A 23165-nucleotide genomic window follows, 5' to 3' on the forward strand; every position below is an offset into this window, starting at 1 on the left:
AATCTTGTCTGTGCCTGCTGTGGGTCAGCTCCCCAAACAAGGAATTTTGCCTCAGGAAACACATTCCCCTCTAGTTCTACACAGATTTGTCAGGTTAGCGATAGGCATACAGCAACCTGTGAGCTGTCTGAGTGTCTCCTTGGAGTGCCCAGCCCCTGGTCCACCGGACACTTGCAGTATTCACTGTTTCCCAAGAAATGGTAGGCCGCTGCTTACCAGTTACACCTCAGCTCATTGCTCTGTTTAACTCACAGAACTTAAATTTGTGTATAGTTACATCAACTATGTGTTTAGTTAGAGCATAGAGATTCAAATTGTAGCAAGAAGAAGAACTGGAAAGAAAAGGTTACATATAAAATCAATGCACACATTCTAGATACTAGACTTAAATTAACAAGATACTTTCATGTCTAACCAAGTATTGCTCACCCAAAATCTTTGCAGATTTTTACAACCAGGTTGGCTGTGATCCCTTCTAAGAGGCAATGTGTGAGGGGAAGAGGCATGCAGGGTCACATGGCCCCCCAGATTTCTGCCCGGGTGGGAGTCAGGCTGAGTGTGGATGTGGGGGATGTGCATGGAAAAGGCACCAGCACCCTCCTGCTCCTTCTGAGCCCTGCTAGGAGGCACCCAGAGCAGGGAAGAGAGACTGGGCTAGCAGCACAGCTCTACCAGAGGGCAGAGCCGGGGGTTGACACCCCTGGGCACATTGGAAAGTTGGCGCCTGTGTCTGTACATACATTTTGCAATAATTATGATGACTGGTCGACTATTGGCTCTCAGTAGAGACCTGACATACCACCCTTTGGTGAACTATTGTGCAGATATCTGACCCAGGGGATGTGAGTAATTCAAAATTACTGTTGGTTTCAAAATTTGCTGAGTAATCTAAACTAAAACTTTACAGGAGAAGGTCAGTTTTGACTAATCTCCCAATTCAAAAAGTGTTTGAGCAACACCAGATTTTAAAATGGTCAAAAACTCACATTTTGCCATTTTGAAATGTTTGAAAAGTTTCATTTAGTAATTTTAGTTAATTTATACTAAATGAGGATTAAAATATAAAAATGTCAAAACGGAAACTATGAACATTATTAAAACTACTGAAATTACTGAAACAAAATGTTTCAATTGACCCAATCCAAAAAATTAATCTGTCATGTACAGACTGTTCACCATGCTATGCTCTTACAGAACTTGTATTTGACTGAGCAATAACTGTTTGTCTACTTTATCTAATGTAAATGTATGAAGAGCTGAAACAGTTTGTCTGAACTCCCTCAGACTTTGAACATTGTGTTCTATGGCTCCAATCTTGCAAATCACTTAAGCAGATGCTTAATTTTAAATCAACAGGACTTCACATGCTTAAAGTTAAGCATGTGCTTACCTTTGTTGGGTCAAGGCCCTATGTGAATGATATGCCCAGCAGGTGAAGGAGAAAATGTATCCCTCTGACTAAGGGACTGTGGTGAGTGGCTGTAGAACAGTCTCTCTCCATAATCCTTCAGCATCTATCTCAGCCTAGGAATTGGTCTAGCAGTCATGGCTCCTTGTGCTATTTGTTGTCAGGTCCACTGGAACCCCATTTCTGCAGATTCAGTGGTCTCAACACCAACTTTCAGAGCTCTGTACATTGTTGGCTTTGGGCTCAGAGGAGTTACCCTTTGCCAAGCATTAGGAGATGCAGTGCTAAGGGGGTCATAGAGAGGGCCACATACAGATTAAGTCTAACCAATTCTGAACCCTACCACACCTTTTTATACAAAACCAGAGAGGGGAAAAAAGATTTTTGAAACTGGTTCAGTGAAAACACAGCCTGCCAAGAGATTTCTCACAGAACTTGCCATGCCTAACATATGCAGGAGGACTGAAAAGAATTTATGGTGGCTGGAGTTATGAGAAAGTAAACAGTTCCCAGGAGGGGTTTTGCTTTCTCATTCTTGCCTTTCACAGAGAGATCAGATTTCTCCTATTTTGCCTCGATTTAGACTTCATTTACATACTGACAGCTTTTCTCTCTAGTTTCCAAAGTAGCAAAATTAGGAGGACTTAAATGCAAGATAATAAGTTGAGAAATTCAAATGAGAGAGAGAATTTCTCTTCCCTTTTCCTCAGATGACTGCAAAACCCACAGTAAAGGACACAAATGATTTAGTTTGGAGAATGGACTGAGGATAATGACCATTAAACTTAAAAGGAAATGGGCAAGGTTTGGCCACTCAACTCTTTCTTGAAAGACCATTTTCAGACAGAAAGGAGCATCCAAAAATCAGTGTGCAAGAACTGGTATATTTCTTTCCGATTAGTGGACCAGGATCGATCCTTAGAAAAGCTTCCTGATTCTTCAAATATTTGTACTTGTCCTCTGGTGCATTCCTATCCATCTCAGGTCGCAAAATAGCGGACATACATGTGGAGTGTCATTTAGCATCTGGTTTGCAGATGTGCTGAACATCCCAAACTCCTGTTGAAGGCACTGGGAAGTATGGGTACTCAGCCCTTCTGAAGATTGGACCCTTATGCATTGATACATTTTCAACCTTTTATATATAAAATTTTATGATGTAAACATCAGAAATGTCACAAAACTTGGAGACAAATTAATATTTTTGCACCCCATTGTCGTTCCTTACTCCCAGCAATGACTTAAAAGTGTTGGAGGCCCATGTTTTTTTCCTGTCAGAAGCAGCTCCTGTCCTGTTTCCATGTTAAGGAGGAGTTACTATGACTGCTTCTAAAGCTGCATTAGAGAGACACTATAAGTTTCCCAAGGAGGAGAGCAGAAGAAACAAATTCAGGCTTGTCCCAACAGATGTCTACTGAAAATAATACGAAGACATCAACACAGGAAGGTAGCTGTGGAAGGAGCAAATTGCTGGACTTTGCTGTTGAAGAGACGATGAAAGATGACTTTACCCATGTTGGTTGGTGGTCAGGGGTCTGGGCTGGCATAAAGTGAACTCTCTGACTGAGTATCGGAGCACAGTGATTACTAATTGTTGTTATTCTGATACTCATTTTGCTTCTCCTTACCTCGTAACTACAATTGGGTGTCATTTTTAGCAGCTACATTTTAATGAAGCCCATGGAGGAAAAAGATTAAGGACTAGATCCTCAGTTAGTGTAGCACAGTTGATTTCAGTTGGGTTATGCCTGTTCACACCACCTGAGGATCTGGATCTAATGCTTTATTCATAGTTGCATTCTTTATCCCTTATGCATATTTCAGTGCCACAGGAGACACAGTAAGGATTTACTATCTAGTTTATGTACTGTTAGATATGCAGTTATTCCATATAGTTGAATATCTTGTCCACACATAATACAAACACAAATTCACTCTTTATCTAGACATTGAGAACTGGTCATATCCTGAAAAAAATAGTGTTTGCAGACTGTTTATTGGATTATGGAACAGCTGTTTTTTCAAAGCATATTTGTTCCTTTTTTTTTAATGCTGTTTGTAGCCATAGCTGTGAATGTGTTTCTATCTGCATACATTTTTGCAAATTGTGGTTATTCATACAGATGCCCATATTTGCATGGGATCAAGAATATTCATACATAAACAAGAGTATTCACTGTTCATTATTTTTTTACTCCCATTTATAAAGTTTCAGTCATCCCAGAGGGCAGAAAAAACAAACTAACCATGTATCCTAGATAGCCAATCACACACCTCAAATAGCAAACATACAGTTTGCAAACATCTCATAAGCTGGAATCTGTGTTCATAAACTATTCAGTGAATATTTACTAATTTACTAAATTACTTATTTACTTATTTATTTACAAATTGGGATTGGTTCTTGAATGATCCACAGACCTAAAAAAGGCCAAAGTTCATTGGATACATTATTTTCTGTGAATCATTTGACCAGACCAATATTCAACCATGCATTCCTGTGTGTTAGCATTGGTAATGTCTCATATCTGATTGTAAATAAAAGGAATGGGCATGCAATAGTAAATCTGGGTGATTTCTGAAAGCTTTGAGAAACTACTGAAAATGGGAAGGCTAACATTTCCTTTAATAATTACTTTAAAGAACTAGTTTTGAGAAGCTGTTGAGATAAGAAGAGAAAAGACACAAAAATGAATGAGAAATAGCAAAGACATAATGAAGGAATTTCAGACCAAAGAGGTCTATCGCCAGTGGAAGACTTGAGAAATATGTATGTGGGATAAATCGAGAGACATAAAAAGCAAAAGATCTTGTCTGTGCCTCCTGTATTTCACTTTTAGGCAATGAGTAATAAAGTAGAAATAGTTTGAGATCTTTCCTTCTATCCTGGTGTAATGCTGTCTGAAAGCCGAACTGAGGGGGGAGGTAGTGGGGCAATCTACAGTATACTTTGAGAAGACCGTAACAGACAAATGTATAGCTCCATTATACCAGCAGTGTGTTCAGATAAGTAATGCAAGTGCCTTTATGAGCTGACTGCTTGTTAGTGAATATAGTCTAAATATTTTGACAGTGAATATAAAGAGGTTTACAGTATTTGGTAGTCGAGGTAAAGAATGAACTTTGAAGAGACAGTTAAGAGGTATGTTTCCAGTAGCATGCCTAGGGAATTAACTATGTGCCATGCTAGCAATGTGGGGCATAGCACACCTAATTCTCATTAAACCTGATAGAAAATATATTATTTAGCTGCAGTAGTCATTTAGGCTGGGATTTCCAAATATCTCTAAGGGGGTTAGGTGCCCAATGAATTTTAATGGGATTTGGACAATTTTTAAAGAATTTCAGTCTTTGGGAATTCAGAATAAAAAGTCTTTTCAGAGCCTGATTCTCTCTCACAATAAGGTCCCTTCACACTGCCCGAATGGTCTAAAGGGACCTTAGTGTAAATAAGAATCAGGATTGTACTATTTGTATACCATTTGCTTATCTTGGGTGAAATTTTCCCCTCTAGAAAGGCTCATTACAGGGTCTATGCACCATGTAAGCTCCCCAGTGCTGTGCCACCTTGGTCTGGAGGGATACTCACCATTAGACATACACTGTTCCTCTTGGGCTTAGTTCTCCATACAGTGATGTACAGAGCCAGGCTGCGGTGCAGAGTGAGGACTGCCAGGGGGCTGATAATGAAACCCTGATTCTGTGCTGTCCAGCCAAGGTTTATGTTAAAATTTCAGGTGAACAGTTTACAGGGTGGCAGCTTTATCTTCCTTCAGCCCGGAATGGGGCACAAATGAAGCTTTGCCCCACCATCCCTGCTCCCCTTCTTCCCTTGATGCTGATCTCTAGCAGACAAGACAGCAGCAGTGGGTAATGGAGCTGGAGCAGGAGGGAGTTCTCAAGGGGGCTGTCTGGCCGGCATAAGTCCACTTTGCAGTACTAATGCTGCCCAAAATGAACTCTGTAAACTGAAGAATTGTTGTTAATGAGCGTTGTGTATACAGACAAGAGTGGCAGAATACGAAAGGGTCATTGTTCTATTCCCTTAGGTGTACACCAGTGATACCTATGTCCAAACTTGTTTCTCTTATTGCTATTTTGTACAACTGGGAGTTTTGATTTTGTTGCCATTTCCATTTCAGTAACTCCCTTTGTCAGCTTGTTACCAACTATAAGTTCCTTCTTTGTTCCAGCAATGGGAGAGTCTCTGGCATTGCTACTTATTATTGACTCAGGGCCAGATTTTCGAAAGCACCCAGGACTAGGCTTTCAAGGGCTCAGCAGTCTCAACCTGAGGGGACCAGATTTTCAAAAAGAACAGGAGTACTTGTGGCACCTTAGAGACTAACAAACTTATTTGAGCATAAGCTTTCGTGAGCTACAGCTCACTTCATCCGATGAAGTGAGCTGTAGCTCACGAAAGCTTATGCTCAAATAAATGTGTTAGTCTCTAAGGTGCCACAAGTACTCCTGTTCTTTTTGCGGATACAGACGAACACGGCTGCTACCCTGAAACCAGATTTTCAAAGGAACTCAGCTGCCCGTAGCTTCCATTTTTACACTTATGGCCAGATTTTGAAAAGAGCTCAGCATGCTGGGTACTAAGCATTTTTGAAAATCTTTCCACTTATTTTGGTGCCTAAATAGGCATGCAGAGATCGGTGAAAAATCTAGTCCTATGCGAGTTCAGCCTGCATTACCTACTGATGGTTAACTGCTGCAGCAGTTTTGTTTCCATTACCACCTGTATTTCATTTACTTTTGCTTTGCTTTTCATTCTGTATTGCTTCCACTTTGCAATGGCAGAGGCAGAGCTATTGTTATCTACCAGCCATGACTATTTATACGCTGTGATATTGATCTCTTCTTTCACTATTTGTTCTTTCACCTATTCAAGAAAAATAGTGCACAGTAAAAAAAAAAGTTTTAAAATAAAAATATTGCCGTTATAATAGAGTGGCAGACTTTAAGGCTGGGATCCTACAAATGCTTCCTAGACAGTTCTGCTCAGAAAGGACACACAGTTCCTATCAGCTAACCAAGGGCCTACTTAGTGACATAGTCTCCTGATATGTGAAATTGAGGAGCACTGCACCTTCTGGTGTGGCCTCAATGTCTCATATTGTGGAAGCTTTTCCTCATAGGAACATAGAATGGCAGTTGGTATGATTCTCACACTAGAAAGAGCAGTCATCCAGCAACCTTCACTTCCCTCTCCCTTCATATTTCTTATGTTTCTGGCTGGGGGAGCTGGCTACTAACCACCTTCCCTACAAATATTTGTTATGCAGGAGATTAATGCTCATGCCAACTCTTGGGCAATTTCAGTATTTGTTTCACCATTCCCTTCTGCCTTGCTGTGAGACCTACAAATTGTGAGCATTACTTGCAAATGCTGGCTCAGCAGCTTTAGGTTTTTCCTATACTGCTTTTTTACTCCAAAATGTGCACTCTCCTTCATTCTGGGTTCAAAAATATCCATTGGGATTTCCCAACTCCTACTATTCATTGTACTAACCAGGTATTGATTTTTTTTTCCATTCCATTCCATGGTTTTGAACTCCTCCAGCACATCTGTCTGCTCTTGCATTTTCTGTATGACATTGCATGCAGTATTGCACTTCAGTCATTCTAACTAGCGAGAAAGGGAACTTCATCCAGCCTGACCTCTCCTCTTGGGAGGTATGGAGCTCCTTGAACACCTAAGGCTCAAACCTGGGAGACATGGATCACATAATTCCAACATAGGTTGCAGGTAACCTGGGGAGAGGGAATATTTGTGCCATTTTTGTGAAGACCTTTTAGTTTAATCCAAAGAGGAAACAATGTGTGGTGCTTACATGTTGACAGTGCCTCAGAACAGAAAGAAGGGAGTTTAAGCAGATAAAGGTTTTATTGGGTTATTTTTTAATCTTTACACTTTGTGGTGTGATGACTACATTCTTCCATTGCTGCATTTTAACCTGGTGGTAGAATTTAGTGCTTTAACTTTGATACAATCACAGTTTGCTTTACGATTTTGTATTCCCTTTTAACGCTCACTGCAGACTCAAGTACTGGATCGTATTTCCCTTTTACTGTTGCATATTAAAATACACTGGTGATTTTTATGATATTCCCATGTATTAGGGTTATATTTTTTTTTGGCATTTGATTACTCTATCATTTTTAGCTTCATGAAAGGGAGAGGGCTATTAGTCTGTTGCTCTGAATATTAATATAGGGCGCTTTCCCCCTTTATCTTTGCTTTTTGTGTTGTGTTGCTTCCTGGAGGGGAAGCCTCTCCAACCCTCACATTAATTAAAAAAAAACTGCAGCAATTTTTTATAATGCTTTAGATAAAAACATGAATACTTGCTAAATAAAGTTCTTACAAATGCATCTGCACCAGTCCGCAGTGGCTTCAATTGAATTATTTGCTTTGGGTAGGCCAAAGTGTGTGTAGCTTGGAAAATAGATTTTCAGAACTTTTAAAAAAAATATTTGTCAGAGTATCACTACCTCTTGAACATCAGATGGTTTCCCAATGGAAGTTGCCGTCTTACTGATGCTTCCCACCAGTCAGATGGTGTAGTGTGGGCCTCAGAATGTGCAGCTTCCATTTGAATACATGGGAAAGCGGTACTTTCCCAATGAGAGTAAGGTAAGTTCTGTGTCTATCGCTGTGTGTTTGTACAGTGCCTAGCACAATGGACCCCTGCAGGCACTTCTGTGGTAAACATGATTCATAACTAAGGTTGCCAACTTTCTATTTGCAGAAAACTGAACACCCCCACCCCACCCCTTCCCTGAGGCCAAGCTCTGCCCCTTCTCTGAGGTGCTGCCCCCACTGACTTCATCACCCCTCCCTCCATCGCTCACTCTCCCCCCACCTTCGCTCCCTCTTATTTACACTGGGCTGGGACAGGGGATGGCAAGGTGGGTGGAGGGCTCCATCTTGGGGTGTGGGAGGAGTATGGGCTCTGGGCTGGGAGTGTGGGCTCCAGAGTGGGGCCAGAAATGAGTGGTTCAGAGTGCAAGAGGGGGTTCCAGGCTGGGGAAGGGGGTTGGGGTGTGGGAGGAGGTATGGAATCTGGGATAGGGGTGCAGGCTCTGGGGTGGGGCCAGAAATGAAGAGTTCAGGGTGCAGGAGGGGGCTCCGGGCTGGGGCAAGGGGTTGGGATGTGAGAGGGGGTGCGGGCTCTGGGAGGGAGTTTCGGATGCAGAAGGGGGCTCGGGCTGGGATAGAGGATGAGACATGCGGGCTTACCTCAGGCAGCTCCCAGAAGTGGCAAAATCTCCCTCTGGCTCCTAGGTGGAGGCGCAGTCAGGTGCCTCTGCACATCGCCCCTGCCTGCCTGCACCACCCTGGCTGCTCCCATTGGCCAAGGTTCCTGGATAGTGGGAGCTGTGGCGCTGGCACTCAGGGCAGGGGCAGCGCACGGATCCCCCCTGGCCGTTCCTCAACCTAGGAGCCAGAGGGACATGCCAGCCGCTTCCTGGAAGCCGCGCGGAGCCAGGCAGGTACCCTGCCTGCCCTGCTGCAGGCAGCCAACTGGACTCTTAACGGCCCGGTCAGCAGTGCTGACCAGAGCTGCCAGGGTCCATTTTCAACCAGGTGTTCCCATTGAAAACCAGACGCCTGGCAACCCTGTTCAAAACAATAATTTAGTTTTTTTAACAACACTGAAAGTTCCAGTTTTCTCACAAATTCAAAGAAGAGCTGCACTTTTGCGTCCTTTTTGAATCAGTTTCTTGGCATGTGATTTATACTTTGAAATTAGGCCTTGATTCAGCAAAGCACTTGACCACATGTTCCATTTTAACTGCATGCAGATATCAGTAAGAACTAAACAATGTGCTTAGTTTAGCCTGGCTAAATTGGGGCCTAGATTCAGATAAAGTACATTTTATATTGAATGTAATGAAAGAAAAGTCAAGGGGAGTTGGCTACCCAAAAAATTCCTAACTGTCAGAGTGGTTAAGCACTGGAATAAATTACCTAGGGAGGTTGTAGAATCTCCATCACTGGGGATTTTAAAGATCAGGTTGGACAAACACCTGTCAGGGATGGTTCAGATAATACTTAGTCCTGCCTTGAGTGCAGGGGACTGAACTAGATGACCTCTCAAGGTCCCTTCCAGTTCTATGATTCTATGAAAAGTCTATTTTCTATTCATTATCTGTGAGTTCAACAAATCAATTGTGCAAGTAATAGAAAACTTTTCATAATGGCCATGAAAGCACTTCCAGCATGAATATTCTAAATAATATTTATTCATGCTAGTATTCATGATACTTTTACTTGCAGCAAATACAGCTTTGTGGATAAGCTAATGAAAAAGGAGCGGCAAACATCAGCAAAGTAAATAAGTTTTATTCTGAGGAATGCACCTGAATACTTTTTGGCTGTGTTCAGCCTGATCTCACACAAGTCTGTCTAATATTTTGTTGTAAATTACACCGTTGAAAAGCAAAATAATTCTGGTTAACTCCCTGCAATAGTGTGCCTCTAATTCCAGTCAAATTCTTGCTATACATTTTTTTAAAAAATTACAATAACAATACAATAAGAGGTTTACAAATACACGACAGCCAACATGTTCATAAGTCTCACTCTGTCTTTCATGTGTTGCCATTATGCCTCTGTTGTGGTTCATGTGGTGTATTAGATGCACTGTGCACACTATTTGCACAGCAATCTAGTCAAGATACAAATTGATGATAAAGTCATAGAGTTAAAGATAGAACAGTTGTTTTAGACCATCCAGTCTTGCTTTACTGCTTTATCCTCTTGTTTTACTGCTTAAATTTCTTGGCTTTTCTAGTTTAAATTCATATCTTTTCTAATATTATATTAAATGTCTTTATGTAGTACATCTGCTCTATTTTAAACAATTATGCAAAAAAGGAAGGAAACCCTCCAGCATGCAATTGGAATCCTACTCCATAGTATTTCATATAATTCCTCTCATTACTATCGAGTGGGAGCCATTAGAAACTCAGTGGCTGTGTCAAGATTTTGAGCTGTACCCACTAAATTTGTAATGGGCCCTTCTGTTGTTACAGGATTCCAGTGTACTCTAAATATTACAATTCTCTTCTTTTCAAATAACAGGCAACATTCAAAATGACAAAATTACAATGAAAATCTTTAAGATACTTCTATCTTCTGTAAATTACTGGAAGTATCACACCAACATAGACCACTGCATTTAAAAAGTCAGTCCTTAATCAGTAATGGATCAGATGATTATGTATCACTTGCTTTTCTACCATTAGAGATAACTAGAGTTTTCAAACCAAATTTTCAGCCTACATCTATAGACAGTTGCACAGAAATATTTAACGCTTCTGTGCACTCAGGTGCTAGAATGTTTAAAGTGTCCATGCAGATATTTGTACCTATAAATTATGGGTGCCTGTATGTCTGTGTAAAATCAAGCCATTTGTCCATATTGCACTTCATAGGGTTTTTACATATTCAAGAAGTATTAGATAAAATCCTGCAGTCCTTTCTCTTTAGTAGGACTCCTGATGGAGTGAGGACTGAAGATCATGGCCAATAGTTCTGATGCAGCCTGAACCACATCAGACAGCAGCATATGTATTCACTGACACTTATTAACTGACATAGCAGGTGGCAGATGTATGGAGGTGATTAAGTGAGTTTGCTCTAGATTCAGTTTGGTAAGGAGCTGATATCCCTGTATACCATTATGTGTTGCATTGCCTGAAGAGTTAAAATGAATGAACTAGTCCTGAGTTTAATAGTAATGTTGTTATTTTAAATGATCTCATTGGAAAAAGCTGATCTTATTTGAAATTATTACTGATTTTGATACTAGAGGCTACATCCTCCCCTGGTATAAAATCAGCATAGCTTTGCAGTAGCTTGCTGTTAATGGAGCTGTGCTGTTGAGGGTCTGGTCCTATTTTTTTTAAAGAGATTAACAGGAATTAGAGAGAAAGAAAATAACTTTCAAAGCATCGGAGGTTTCTTTTCCAGATAATATTTCTAATTAATATTGTAATAAACACAAATAAAAGCATTGGTGAGTCTACACCTCTTACCAGAGCCTTGGGAAACCAAAGTTTCTTGACTTTAGTTGCAATCATTTTAATGTTCATGCAGGGTTTTCACAGATGTTGTTTATTTCTCAACAGCCATCTCAAGAGCAAGTGGTGCCACTCTTTTTTTTGTTGCCATGAGAATAGTATAACATTTTGAAAGGGTGGAGGGAAATTTTCATTGCTTTAATTACCACCCGCTGAACAACTGAACTGTAGAAAAATAAAATAAAATTGGGGAGAGGGAAAAAAGGAGATGATGTTCCCAGGAGCCATTAACAGTATCAGGAGAGAGAAAGTGAAGAATGCAGCTGGCTGATCATTTATTACACCATCTTTAGGAAAAAAGAGAATTAAAACAAAAACAACTTGGCCATGAGCAATGTAGCATTTCTAACCTGCCAGCCAGCTCTGATGCCTGAGAAGAAAAGCAAGCTCTGGCAAGGAAGATAGTGTTGTGTGAAAGCCTGCAGTGTTTTAACTGTGGGAGTTGGGAGCAGGTGAACAGATTATTTTGAATTAAATGAACTGAGATTAAACATGTTTGGTGGTGTATGCCTGATTGTGATGGTCATTCAGACCCTGAAATATCCTCAGCTCAGTGTTCTCCAAATTATGTATGTCCTTCTCTTCTTTTATTCCCCTGCTGTAAAGCTATTGGATTGCACACTTCCTGTTACTCCCAAGAAGGGCCCCAGGACAGTTCTGTCACTATAAGAAGAAAGAGTGTAATCACAACCTCCCCTGCCACACACTTGTGTCATCAGCAGGATTTAAACCTGGGAATTGTAGCATCTCAGCACAGACCTTGACCACTTGAATTAATGGAGTAACTCCTTTATGTGGTAGCAGAAGTAGGCTTTTGTCCATCAGTAGGCCAGCCCTTGGAAGGAGATGCAACATATGCACTATGAGATTGTTGTAAGAGTACCTTACCTGTGTATTTTCTAGTAGAGGTAAGTATTGTTTATAAGAGAACCAGGCTCTAATCACTATTAAATCTTTTGTTTCTATATTCAAATTAGGGCAATATGACTGAGGATTGGATCTTTGCCTCAACAAGTAGTTTGACTTCAGAACTAGTTTCTGTGTCATTCTTGGCACATAGCATCTTATATTAGGATTTAATGATGTAGTTTCACATAATATATGTCACATGGATCCATAGTGGCACTATTCTTCCTTTGAACTGTTCAACGAGAGTAATTTTTAACAATTCAGATCTGAACACTTCTCTTTTCCTCCCTAACAACATTCTTTTGATTTTGTGAAATGGACTAATTGACTTGTTAGGCTGATCATTTGCATGTCATTTCTAAACAGATGCATTTGTCTGCCTGGTTTGCATGTTTAGTGATAAGAGAATACAGTGCTTTCCAGAAAGGAGGCTACTGTTCCCATATTGTAGTCCTCATTTAGCCAAGCACTTAAACATGTGCTTACTATTATGACGTACTAGAGTAAAGTCTACTAGGCCCACTTAGAATGGGGCCCCATTGGGTTAAGCAAAGTACCAACACAAGAAGAGATTGTCCCTGCCCCCAAAGAGCATGCCATCTAAATAGGCAAAAGGTGAAGGAAAAAAAGAGGTGAAATGACTTGTCTAAGGTCACACAGCAGGTTGGTGGGAGAGCTGGGAATAGATCCCAGGTTTTCTGAGTCTTAGTCATAAGAACATAAAAATGGCCATACTGGGTCAGACCAATGGTCTATCTAGCCCCATATCCTGTCTTCTAACAGTGGTCAATGCCAGATGCTTCAGAGGGAATGAACAGAACAGGGCAATTACCAAGTGATCCATCCCCTGTCATCTAGTCCCAGTATCTGGCAGTCAGAGCATTAGGGACATCCCTAATGCATCCCTGACCATCTTGGCCAATAGCCCTCGATAGACCTATGCTCCGTGAATTTATCTAATTCCTTTTTGAACCCAGTTATACTTTTGACCTTCACAACATCCCCTGGCAATGAATTTCACAGGTTGACTGTGTGTTGTGTGAAGAAGTACTCCCTTTTATTTGTTTTAAACCTGCTGCATATTAATTTAATTGGGTGACCTCTGGTTCTTGTGTCATGCAAAGGCATAAATAACACTTACTTTCTTCACACCATTCATGATTTTTTAGACCTTTATCATGTCCCCCTGCTTAGTCGTCTCTTTGCCAAGCTGAACAATCTCAGTCTTTTTAATATTTTCTCATATAGCAACTGGTCCATACCCTTCTCTGTACATTTTCCAATTCTAATATATCTTTTTGAGATGGAGCAACCAGAACTGCACGCAGTATTTAAGGTGTGGGCATACCATGGATTTATATAGTATCATTTTGATATTTTCTGTCTTATCTATGCCTTCCTAATGGTTCCTAACATTCTGTTAGTGTTTTTGACTGTCACAGCACTTTGAGTGGATGTTTTCAGAGAACTATCCACAATGACACCAAAATCTTTTGAGTGATAACAGCTAATTTAGACCTCACCATTTTGTATGTAGAGTTTGGATTGTGTTTTCCAATGTGCATTACTTTGCATTTATCAGTATTGAATTTCATCTACCATTTTGTTGCCCAGTCACCCAGTTTAGTGAGATCTCTTTGTAACTCTTCATAGGCTGCTTTGGACTTAACTGTCTTGTAGTTTTGTATCATCTGCAAACTTTGACACCTCACTATTTACCCCTTTTTTCCAGATCATTTTTGAATATGTTGAACAGCACTGGTGCCCATACAGATCCTTGGGGGATGCTGCTATTCACCTCTCTTCACTGTGAAAACTGACCATTTATTCCTACCCTTCGTTTCCTGTCTTTTAACCAATTACTGATCCATGAGAGGAGGCCCTCTTATCACATGACAGCTTACTTTGCTTAAGAGCCTATGGTGATGGACCTTGTCAAAGGTTTTCTGAAAGTCCAAGTACACTATATCCATTGGATTACCCTTGTCTACATGTTTGTGGACCCCCCTCAAAGAATTTTAAATGATTGGTGAGGCATGATTTCCCTTTACACAAGCTATAGTGACTCTTCCCAAACAAATTTTACTCACCGATGTGCCTGATAATTCTATTCTTTACTATAGTTTCAACCAGTTTGCCTAGTACTGAAGTTAGGCTTACTGGCCTGTATTTACCAGGGTTGCCTCTGGAGCCTTTTTAAAAAAATCACTGTTACATTAATTATCCTCCAGTCATTTGGTACAGAGGCTGATTTAAGAAATAGGTTACTTAGCACAGTTAGTAGTTCTGCAATTTCACATCTGAGTTCCTGCAGAACTCTTGGGTGAATACCGTCTGATCCCAGTGACTTATTACTGTTCGGTTTATCAATTTGTTTCAAAACCTTCTCTAATGACACCTCAGTCTGAGACAGTTCCTCATATTTGTCACCAAAAAAGAGTGGCTCAGGTTTGGGAATCTTCCCTCACATCCTCTGCAGTGAAGCTGGATGCAAAGAATTTATTTAGCTTCTCTGCAACAGCCTTATCTTCCTTGAGTGCTCCTTTAGCACCTCAGTCATCCAGTAATTGTTTGGCAGACTTCCTGCTTTCTGACATACTTACATTTTTTTTTTGCTGTTAGTTTTTGTGTCTCTTGCTAGTTGTTCTTCACATTCTGTTTTGGCCTGCCTAATTATACCTTTACACTTAACTTGCCAGAGTTTATGCTCCTTTCTATTTTCCTCAGTAGGATTTGTTGTCCAATTTTTAAAGGATGCCTTTTTGCCTCTAACCGCTTCTTTTAGTTCAGGGTCCTACATGCACTGCCTCTCCTTAAGTGCCGAATCTGGGCCTGTGTATATAGGGAATCTACCATGAGACACTTCTGCTTTGATTTCAGAAGGTATACTCTCACCTACCATAAATTGAAATTTGTTCCTCAGATCACAGTTATTAATACACTAAAGTATAACAAATTTACACAAGAAGTGTGGATTTGAACCATTGGATGCCATTGAGTGCTCGAAGTGTTTGTGGGATTCTGTAAAAGAAATGCAGAATCTTTTATCCCCATTAAACTGTAAGCTTGGGACTATACCCATTCGAATGCATTGTATGACATGGCTGCCTAATCATCATAGTGATTTCCAACTTGTGTAGACATACTTGAGCTAGCTTTCATCATACCAGCTGTGAGAGTTCGGTCTTGAACCTGCGCCCATAGCGCCCCAGGCAATGCTCGGACTGTGGCCACCACCTAGTAGCTCCCTGTAACCCGTGGAGAAGAGAACTAGAAGAGCTCTAGCTCACCTAATGCTCCTACAAAGCTCCTTACTGGGGGAGATGTCTGGCCCTACCGACTGTCTTGGATGTACTACTTAAGCCCAGAAAGAGTCAAAGGAAGTCATCTGAGCATGTAGGTGGATTCCTGCTTGGCTGTCACTTAGTCCCCTGAATCCTGTGCTTTGTCTTCCTGCCTTCCAGCTCGTTCCTACCCTCCTTATCCCAGATCCTCCTCCACTCCAGGTTCCTGCTTTCCTGCCCTGCTCCAGATCCCTGCTCCTCCACCTTATCCCTGACTCAAACTTGGCCCCTGGCTTGACTCCTGACTTGGGATTCAACTCTTGGCTGGAATCCTGACTCAGGATTTGACCACTAGACTTAACTGCCTACACCTTGGTCCTTACAATAGTGTGCCAAAAGAAGTGGTGTAGCCAACGTAGCTCAAGCAGAGGCGAGTTGCAGAATGGGTTAGCTCTGCCAAGTAAAAACTTGGCTGAATCCTGTGGGCATGTATTCGGCATGGCTGGCCTGTGCTGCTACTCTCTGTTCTACCCCAAGTACATTGTAGGTTGATGAAAATTAGCACAAGTATGTCTCCATGATTTGGCATCATGCCCATAGCTCATAATGTAGCCATAGCTATAGACTATAATTTGATAGACTTATCATATGTTGATTAGAGCAAGTTTAGAATACTATTTGCAAAGAAGTGAGTTGCACTATCTACGAACATTAATTTACTACTTTTGTCATATGCTTATCCAGAATTGATTTAAAAAAAACAAGAGAAGTTAGTAGAGATGGGCTGGAGCTGTTGTTAAAATCTGATCCTGTTTTCTAGAAGACAAAACCAGACATATGTACACAAAAAGGGGGAAGAAAAGAACAGCAAAGATTTAAAAAAATGCAGGTTCTGTCTCTGGTGTTGACTCTTACTTGCAACCTCACTGCTGGAAAACACACAGGCATGGCACTTGGTCTTATTAGCCACTCTGAGACCTGGCAAATTCATGCCACCATCGGGCAGTTTAGGGCATTTCATTGAGTTGCTCTCTCTGATCCCAGGATCAAGCAGTGTTGCAAAATATGCAATCTTGAACTGCTAAGACAGACTTGTAAGACAGAAGGAAAAAGAAGAGAGATAGGAAAGAGAAGAAATAAGTCAGGGAAGGAAAAGGATGCCTGGGGTGAAGTATGGGGATGAAGTCTCACATCCCAGGTGGCATTTGGGATCTAGCCAAAGCTGGTGGAAGTGGCAATGTCATTTGGCTGCCTCTCTCTGGTCAGAAAATCTTTCAAGATTAGAATGAGGAAGGTCTAGAGTCCCAGGAGATGGTAGGGCTGGAAGTCATGAAGGTGAAGCTCGCTTTTTCCCCTCCTCTCACTTTTCAGTCAGCCAGCATCACACTCCATTAGATTTTCCCAAAAGAGTCTCTCTTTGAGGTACCTCAAAGGGAGTGATGGGGGGAATAGCCCATCCTCTTATTATTTTGTGCACCAATTAGGCCTGATTACCAACACATCAATTTTGGTTCACTAATTTCTGATCCCACACTTCTCTTGTTTACCAGGCATATTCTTAACACAGTCCTTGAGTTTTGGTTGGACTAACTCAGTCTTTCTGTCTCCTTTTTGCACCTTTTCTCATCAACATTTATTATAGGTTATTATGACAGTTTATGAGCCTTCATTCAACTTTTCATAGTTGAGCTCACAATTAGAGTAAATTTGTAGGCCCAGTTATTACGACAGGGCATAGCCCAGTTATGTGGATGTTTCTGACTGTACCTTTCATTGGGTATTTTAGGGTTCTATATTACTCTCTGTCTACATTCAGAACTCTCAACAATGTCAATTTTGGGTCCCTGATTGAGATAACATATGACTCTTGTCCTCTAAAGAAAGTTAAGGTCTTTCTAAACTAAAAGAAACAAAATATTTCCAGAACTTCCTCGTTTGGGGTGAGATTTTCAAAGCTACCAGGGAGATTTGGACACTTTTATTTTCCATTAACTTTAATCTGATCCCCCAAATGGTTTTGAAAATCCAAGCTTTGATCTTTCTTGAATCTGCTAAGTAAGTTAGTGGTCATTAGCTAGCAAAGAAACTTCTCCTAGCTGTGAGCCAGTTGCTCAATAAGGGAGGGGGAGAAGACAAAGATATAACCTCATTCCTCTCCATATTGGCCTTTGGAATGAGCCACCACATAAAGTTGAGCAGTCTGCATAATGCTACTGAATGGTGCAGCGTGTAACTCTCATGCATACCAAGCAGCCCCAGGGAGATTGCATCTCCGGGGACACAATCTTTCTCCCTGTCTCCTGAAGGGCATTGCAACCCTTCAGGAGTCTGGAAGTGGTGTTTTGTACAGTCAGAGATTCCAAGACAAGAAGGGGCCATTGTGATAATCCAGTCTGACCTCCTATATAACACAGGCCATAGAACTTCCCCCAAATAATTTCTAAAGCAGATTTTTTAGAAGAACCTCCCATCTTGATTTAAAAATGGTCAGTGGTGGACAATCCACTATGACCCTGGGTAAATTGTTCCAATGGTTAATTACTCTCACTGTTAAAAATTTACACCTTATTTCCAGTCTGAATTTGTCTAGCTTCAACTTCCAGCCACTGGATCACATTATACCTTTCTCTGCTAGATTGAAGATTGCCTTAATTATTAACTGCAAAACATTTTGAGATGATCAGATCAGAGGTACTATATTACCTGACGAAAAGTATAATTATAATGGCCAATAGCCCCTGAGTACCCATGATACAGAAACTGCAACCCCTGGACATTCTGGTGCTCTATCTATTCTGATATTGCCTTTCTTTCAGTGGCTTAGAATGTAGATACTGAATCCGGAGACTAAATGACCTTTTCTATTTAATTCATTTCTCTAGGGGTTGTATTTGTGCACATCTTTAGGAGAACTGTGAGGACAGTGGGGATGTGGTAAAACAGGTGGAAATAATGATTAATAATCACATAAGTAACAAATTAAGCATGCAGAATTCCATCAAAGACAGGTAATAATTACTGAGTCCCCTGAGCTGTAACCTCCTAGCACAATCACATTCCACTGTAAGTGCTTGAACACTTGAGAGGCCTTGCCCGTTTCAGCTTCATCTCCCCCTTTAATGCACATCTATTTCATTTTAATTACTATGTTCTTCAGGGCCCATTATGTGATGACTGTGGCCTCTTTCTTCTTGGCAGGTATTATTAGCCGCCAGGAGGCAGAAGAGCTGCTAATGAACAAGTCTGAAGGAGCATTCCTGGTGCGGGTCAGTGAGAAAATCTGGGGCTACGCCTTGTCTTATCGCCAACAGAGTGGGTTCAAACACTTTTTGGTGGATGCTTCGGGGGATTTCTACAGTTTCTTGGGCGTGGATCCCAACCGGCATGCGACACTCACGGATCTTATTGATTTTCACAAGGTATCACTTCTTGTGGAAAGATCAATCACTGAACTCAGCAGATTAATAAATTAAAGAGGAACCATGTAATTTGAAACCAACCTAGAAAGTAGAAATAACCATAGTGAAAAGCTAAACAAGTGTACATTGGCTCTAGTCAGAATGTACAAATTAAACTTCATACACCTGGAGTTTTGTTTCTCTGCTGAAGTGAACCAGTGGATTTTTTTTTCCAGTTTCAAAATCTTCAGTATCCATTTGTGTCCCATTCTAACCAGCTTTGTATGCACTGCCTGCTTTGAAGGACCAAAAGATGCATTAATAGGGACTGGCAGAGCTAACACTTTCTAAACTTCTTTGGTCTGCAAAATTTGGTTGGAAATATTACAAGAAAAGGGCTTTTAATTTAGTTAAGTTTACCATGAGCCTTTGACAACTCTACATGGCCAGGAACTGGCTCTTCTGGAAGTTGTGCTTCCTACGGGCCAGTCTGTGACTAAAAAGCAGCACAGTTTTTGATGGGAAAGGTTATTTTTACTTTCTCATGTGTCTCTGTCCATCAATTTTTCTTCTGTTTTTCTCTTTATCCTCACCCATATTGTTCCCTTCTTCTATAGAATTTCCTTCACTTTTCCTTCTCTCCTGTTTTGTCTCATCTTTGTTTCACTCTCATTCCAGTGGACTTTTTCTCCTCTGATTATTTCCATATCCCATTTCTCCCCAGACAACATGTAAGGAGCTTTCCTTTTCTTCCCCTAATTTCCCCTCTTCTCTGCTCCCAATTTCCCTTCCCACTTCTCTCTTTCTTGAGGTGCCATGAACTTCAGTTTGTAGCACCTCTGCAGGCTTGCTCCACACATACGCACACTCTATTCCTTCCCCCAGTGAACCTCTTGTTATTACTTATTATACTGAGCAACAGAGGGGAAATTCTTCTCTGTGACACTGGGGTAAATCTGCAATAATTTACTAGATTTACATCAGTTTAATGGAGATGAGAAGTTGGGCCTACACATGAGGGCACCGTAAAACATGACAGTTCCTGCTTGAAGGAATTTACACTGCAAGTAAGAAACAGACCATGGAGTCAGAGCAGAGTGTAATATTCTACATAAATAGCTTGGGACAGATTCCTGGCCTCTCTCAAGAAATGGCACAAGAAGAGGTCTTAAAACTGCCTTAATGCAGCAGCTGAGAATTTAAGTAGCATAGGAGAAATGTGAGCCTGCCTCACACCTTCTTTGTCCACTCCAAAGAGGGGTGGGGCCAGAGTGCAATGTGCTCCAGTGATCCTGGCTAGAGGAACAACTCCTCGAGACCATTATCCCCTGGCACAAGGTAGAGCAGCCATAGATGGTTCTAACTTCAGTTCGGGGGGAGGGGACGGGGCGGTAGAAAGGTGGCATAGTGCTGCCTATGCTGTGGATCTAGCCCGTTATACGTACAACACAAACCCCACATGATAAGCAGAAGGAAAGCTGAGCCTAGACACCTCTATTTTATTTTATATATTTGAAGAAGCCTTCATGCTGGCTGTCTTTTTCAAAGTCAATGCGTCTCTTTGTACTGTCTCCTGCAGAAACAAGCAGCACCTAGATCGGTATATTGGAGAGGGACTCTCAGGAGACTCCTGGCCAGGGATAGAAGAGTGCATCTACAGTTGCACAGCTGGCACTAAAACAAGGAACTCAGTCCCTCAGGCAGGAGTTCTGGCAGCCGTGATGTCTCCTCCTCTTTTTGGGGGCACTCAAGTCTGACAAAAGTTCCTGTATTTCCCTTATTTTCTCCTTGCCCATCATAGGCAATAACCACACAAGACAGCCCATCCGTCAGCAAAGAGAACAAGGGCACCTGTCAGAAGCAAAATGTCTATTAAGGCCAGACATTAAGGAAAAAATATTCCTGGGGGGCATCCCCGATGATAAAATTGACAGGTGTGGTTATGACAGGCTGATTAGAGAAGCTGCTCTTCCTCTAAAGTGACCACCCAGTTCTCTTTTAATTGCCTGGCTTAGTGGACATATGTAAAACTGGTCAGTTTGCTCCTGAGTGTCAGTTCCTGTCTTCCATATCATCGTCTCTGAAACTTTTCTGTCTGCCCTTACCTCTGAAGTGCACTCTCAATTCCTCCACAGCCTTTTAATGGCCAGCGACACAATGCCAGAGGATGTGAAAGCAGCACAATGAAAATTACCATAATCTCTTCCAGATCCTGCCCCAGTTCTGTTTTAGATGAAACTCCTTCAGGAAGGTTCCTGGTCTTTTGTCATGGTTAAGATGAACTGCAGGTGGATTCATTTATCTTCAGAGCCCAAAGTTTACTGTGATCCCAAAGACCGCAGCAAAAGCTGTAAGAATTCAGAGCCAGCCACCAGCACTAAAGGGGCTAGGAAATGACAGTAGTACAGAGCTTGACCCTCTTTCCTCTTCTTTGCCTCATTCTGGTCTTTATTTGGAGACACTGGTTAATGTGGATGTTGGGAGATTGTCAGGTCAGGTAACTACTACCCAACTTTACAGCCACAAAAGATCACGTGGCACCAGTCAGTCTAATGTTTATATGAGTTTTTACAACCAGTAGGGTTTATTTTTGCATAGAAATATAGTGTTGAAAGCAGCAAACATTATAATTAAGTTGAGAGTGGCTTTCCCTACTAAACCCCTGTCTCTGCTTGCCCATAACTTTCCCACAATGTTTCCATTTGGATAGGAAATTTCCATACTTGTTTTCAACCCAACATAGTGATTGGGTATGGACCAAGACTGGGATTTTCAATGGGGCCTAAAGGAGTTAGGCACTCAAATTCCCATTGAGTTTAATTGAGAATTGGGCACCTTTGAAAATCCCAGCCCAATAACTTGGATCTAAATTTGGATTCAGCTGCATTCCTAACTTTGGGATGTTCTGATCTATGGTTTTGCCCCATATCTAATCCCTAAATCATTTTAATAGACTAATTAAATTGTTTCAGTCATTTTTAATGAGTAACAAAACGGAATTCCCTTGATTTATGCAACTCTTATTTTCCCACTCAATTTTTACTGTATTCTAAAGTGCCAGTTTATATAATGAATAACAGTCTCTACGCTAACAATGGAAAATGGTTTAGTTTTTTATTCCATTCTTTTTATATTGGCATACAGTTATCAGAGGGTGGCACAGATTATGCGGAGCACTAAGAAGGATGTGGAACTAGCATGATCCTTTCCCCTGACTGTGTGGAATAGGGAATATCAGTCCCTGTATAAAGGAGAGGTAAAGAAATAGCTGGTTTTTGTATGGGCAGCTCCACACCTTGAAGAGAGAGGAGGAGCTGCTGGTATCCCAGTGTACGTTTTATCAGGTGCACATTTGTGTGTCGACTTAGAATTGCAGATAATCATTTTTTAAGATGTGTAGTTGGACAACAGCAGCCAGTTTCTCATCTCACCAAAGGGTTGGTCCTTACTTGAATTGGGTGGGGATCTTCTTTTTTGCCGTGGTTTTGTTTCTCGAGGGGACAGGAGAAGGCTGAAGTACTTTTGAATGATACTGTAAATGTCCTTTTATCTTTTCAGGAAGAAATTATCACATCCTCAGGTGGAGAGTTACTACTGGAACCATGTGGACAGAGGAAGAACCCACCTGACTACAGTTCTTTATTTGAATGACTGTTTTCAGTCTTTAGGACTAGAATGAAAATCCTATGGATAGTTAAAATAGTATGTTAGTTATCAAATCTTCAGTCACTAGCTGTTTGAACAGCAAACTACCACCACTAAAAGGTCCTAGAAGCAACCGTTTGATACCTGATTTGTGGTAATTATTTATGTCACCAAGAGTTTAAAGATGGGAGAATACTGACTGACTACAGGTGAAGACAATCCCCAGTGGTCCTTCTAAGAGATGTGGTCAACTGGCATTGACACTCAAGGTTATTTTAATTTTTCAACTATTGTCCAGGGTTGAAAATGCTAACTGACATGACTTTAAGAAGGAAGGTGAACTACTCTATGCATTCATAAGACATTGTATGAAATACTAATATGTTGAATTAGGTTCTTTCCTCTGACATCGAGTTTGCTAGT

General features: G+C 41.1%; 1 protein-coding gene across 2 annotated transcripts in view; it reads left to right on the forward strand.

Annotated features, from left to right (window-relative positions):
- The window catches only part of SH2D4B (SH2 domain containing 4B), a 106712-nt gene extending 83964 nt beyond the window's left edge, over nucleotides 1–22748 (forward strand). For both annotated transcript variants that reach the window (XM_073353287.1, XM_073353288.1), the window contains 2 exons: nucleotides 18898–19118; nucleotides 22656–22748. In XM_073353287.1, coding sequence (XP_073209388.1) covers nucleotides 18898–19118; nucleotides 22656–22748 — 314 coding nt within the window. The remainder of the gene's footprint in view (nucleotides 1–18897; nucleotides 19119–22655) is intronic.
- The last annotated feature ends 417 nt before the right edge of the window (nucleotides 22749–23165 follow it).

Source organism: Lepidochelys kempii, chromosome 7 (genome assembly GCF_965140285.1).
Source record: "Lepidochelys kempii isolate rLepKem1 chromosome 7, rLepKem1.hap1, whole genome shotgun sequence".
Lineage (NCBI taxonomy): Eukaryota > Metazoa > Chordata > Testudines > Cheloniidae > Lepidochelys > Lepidochelys kempii.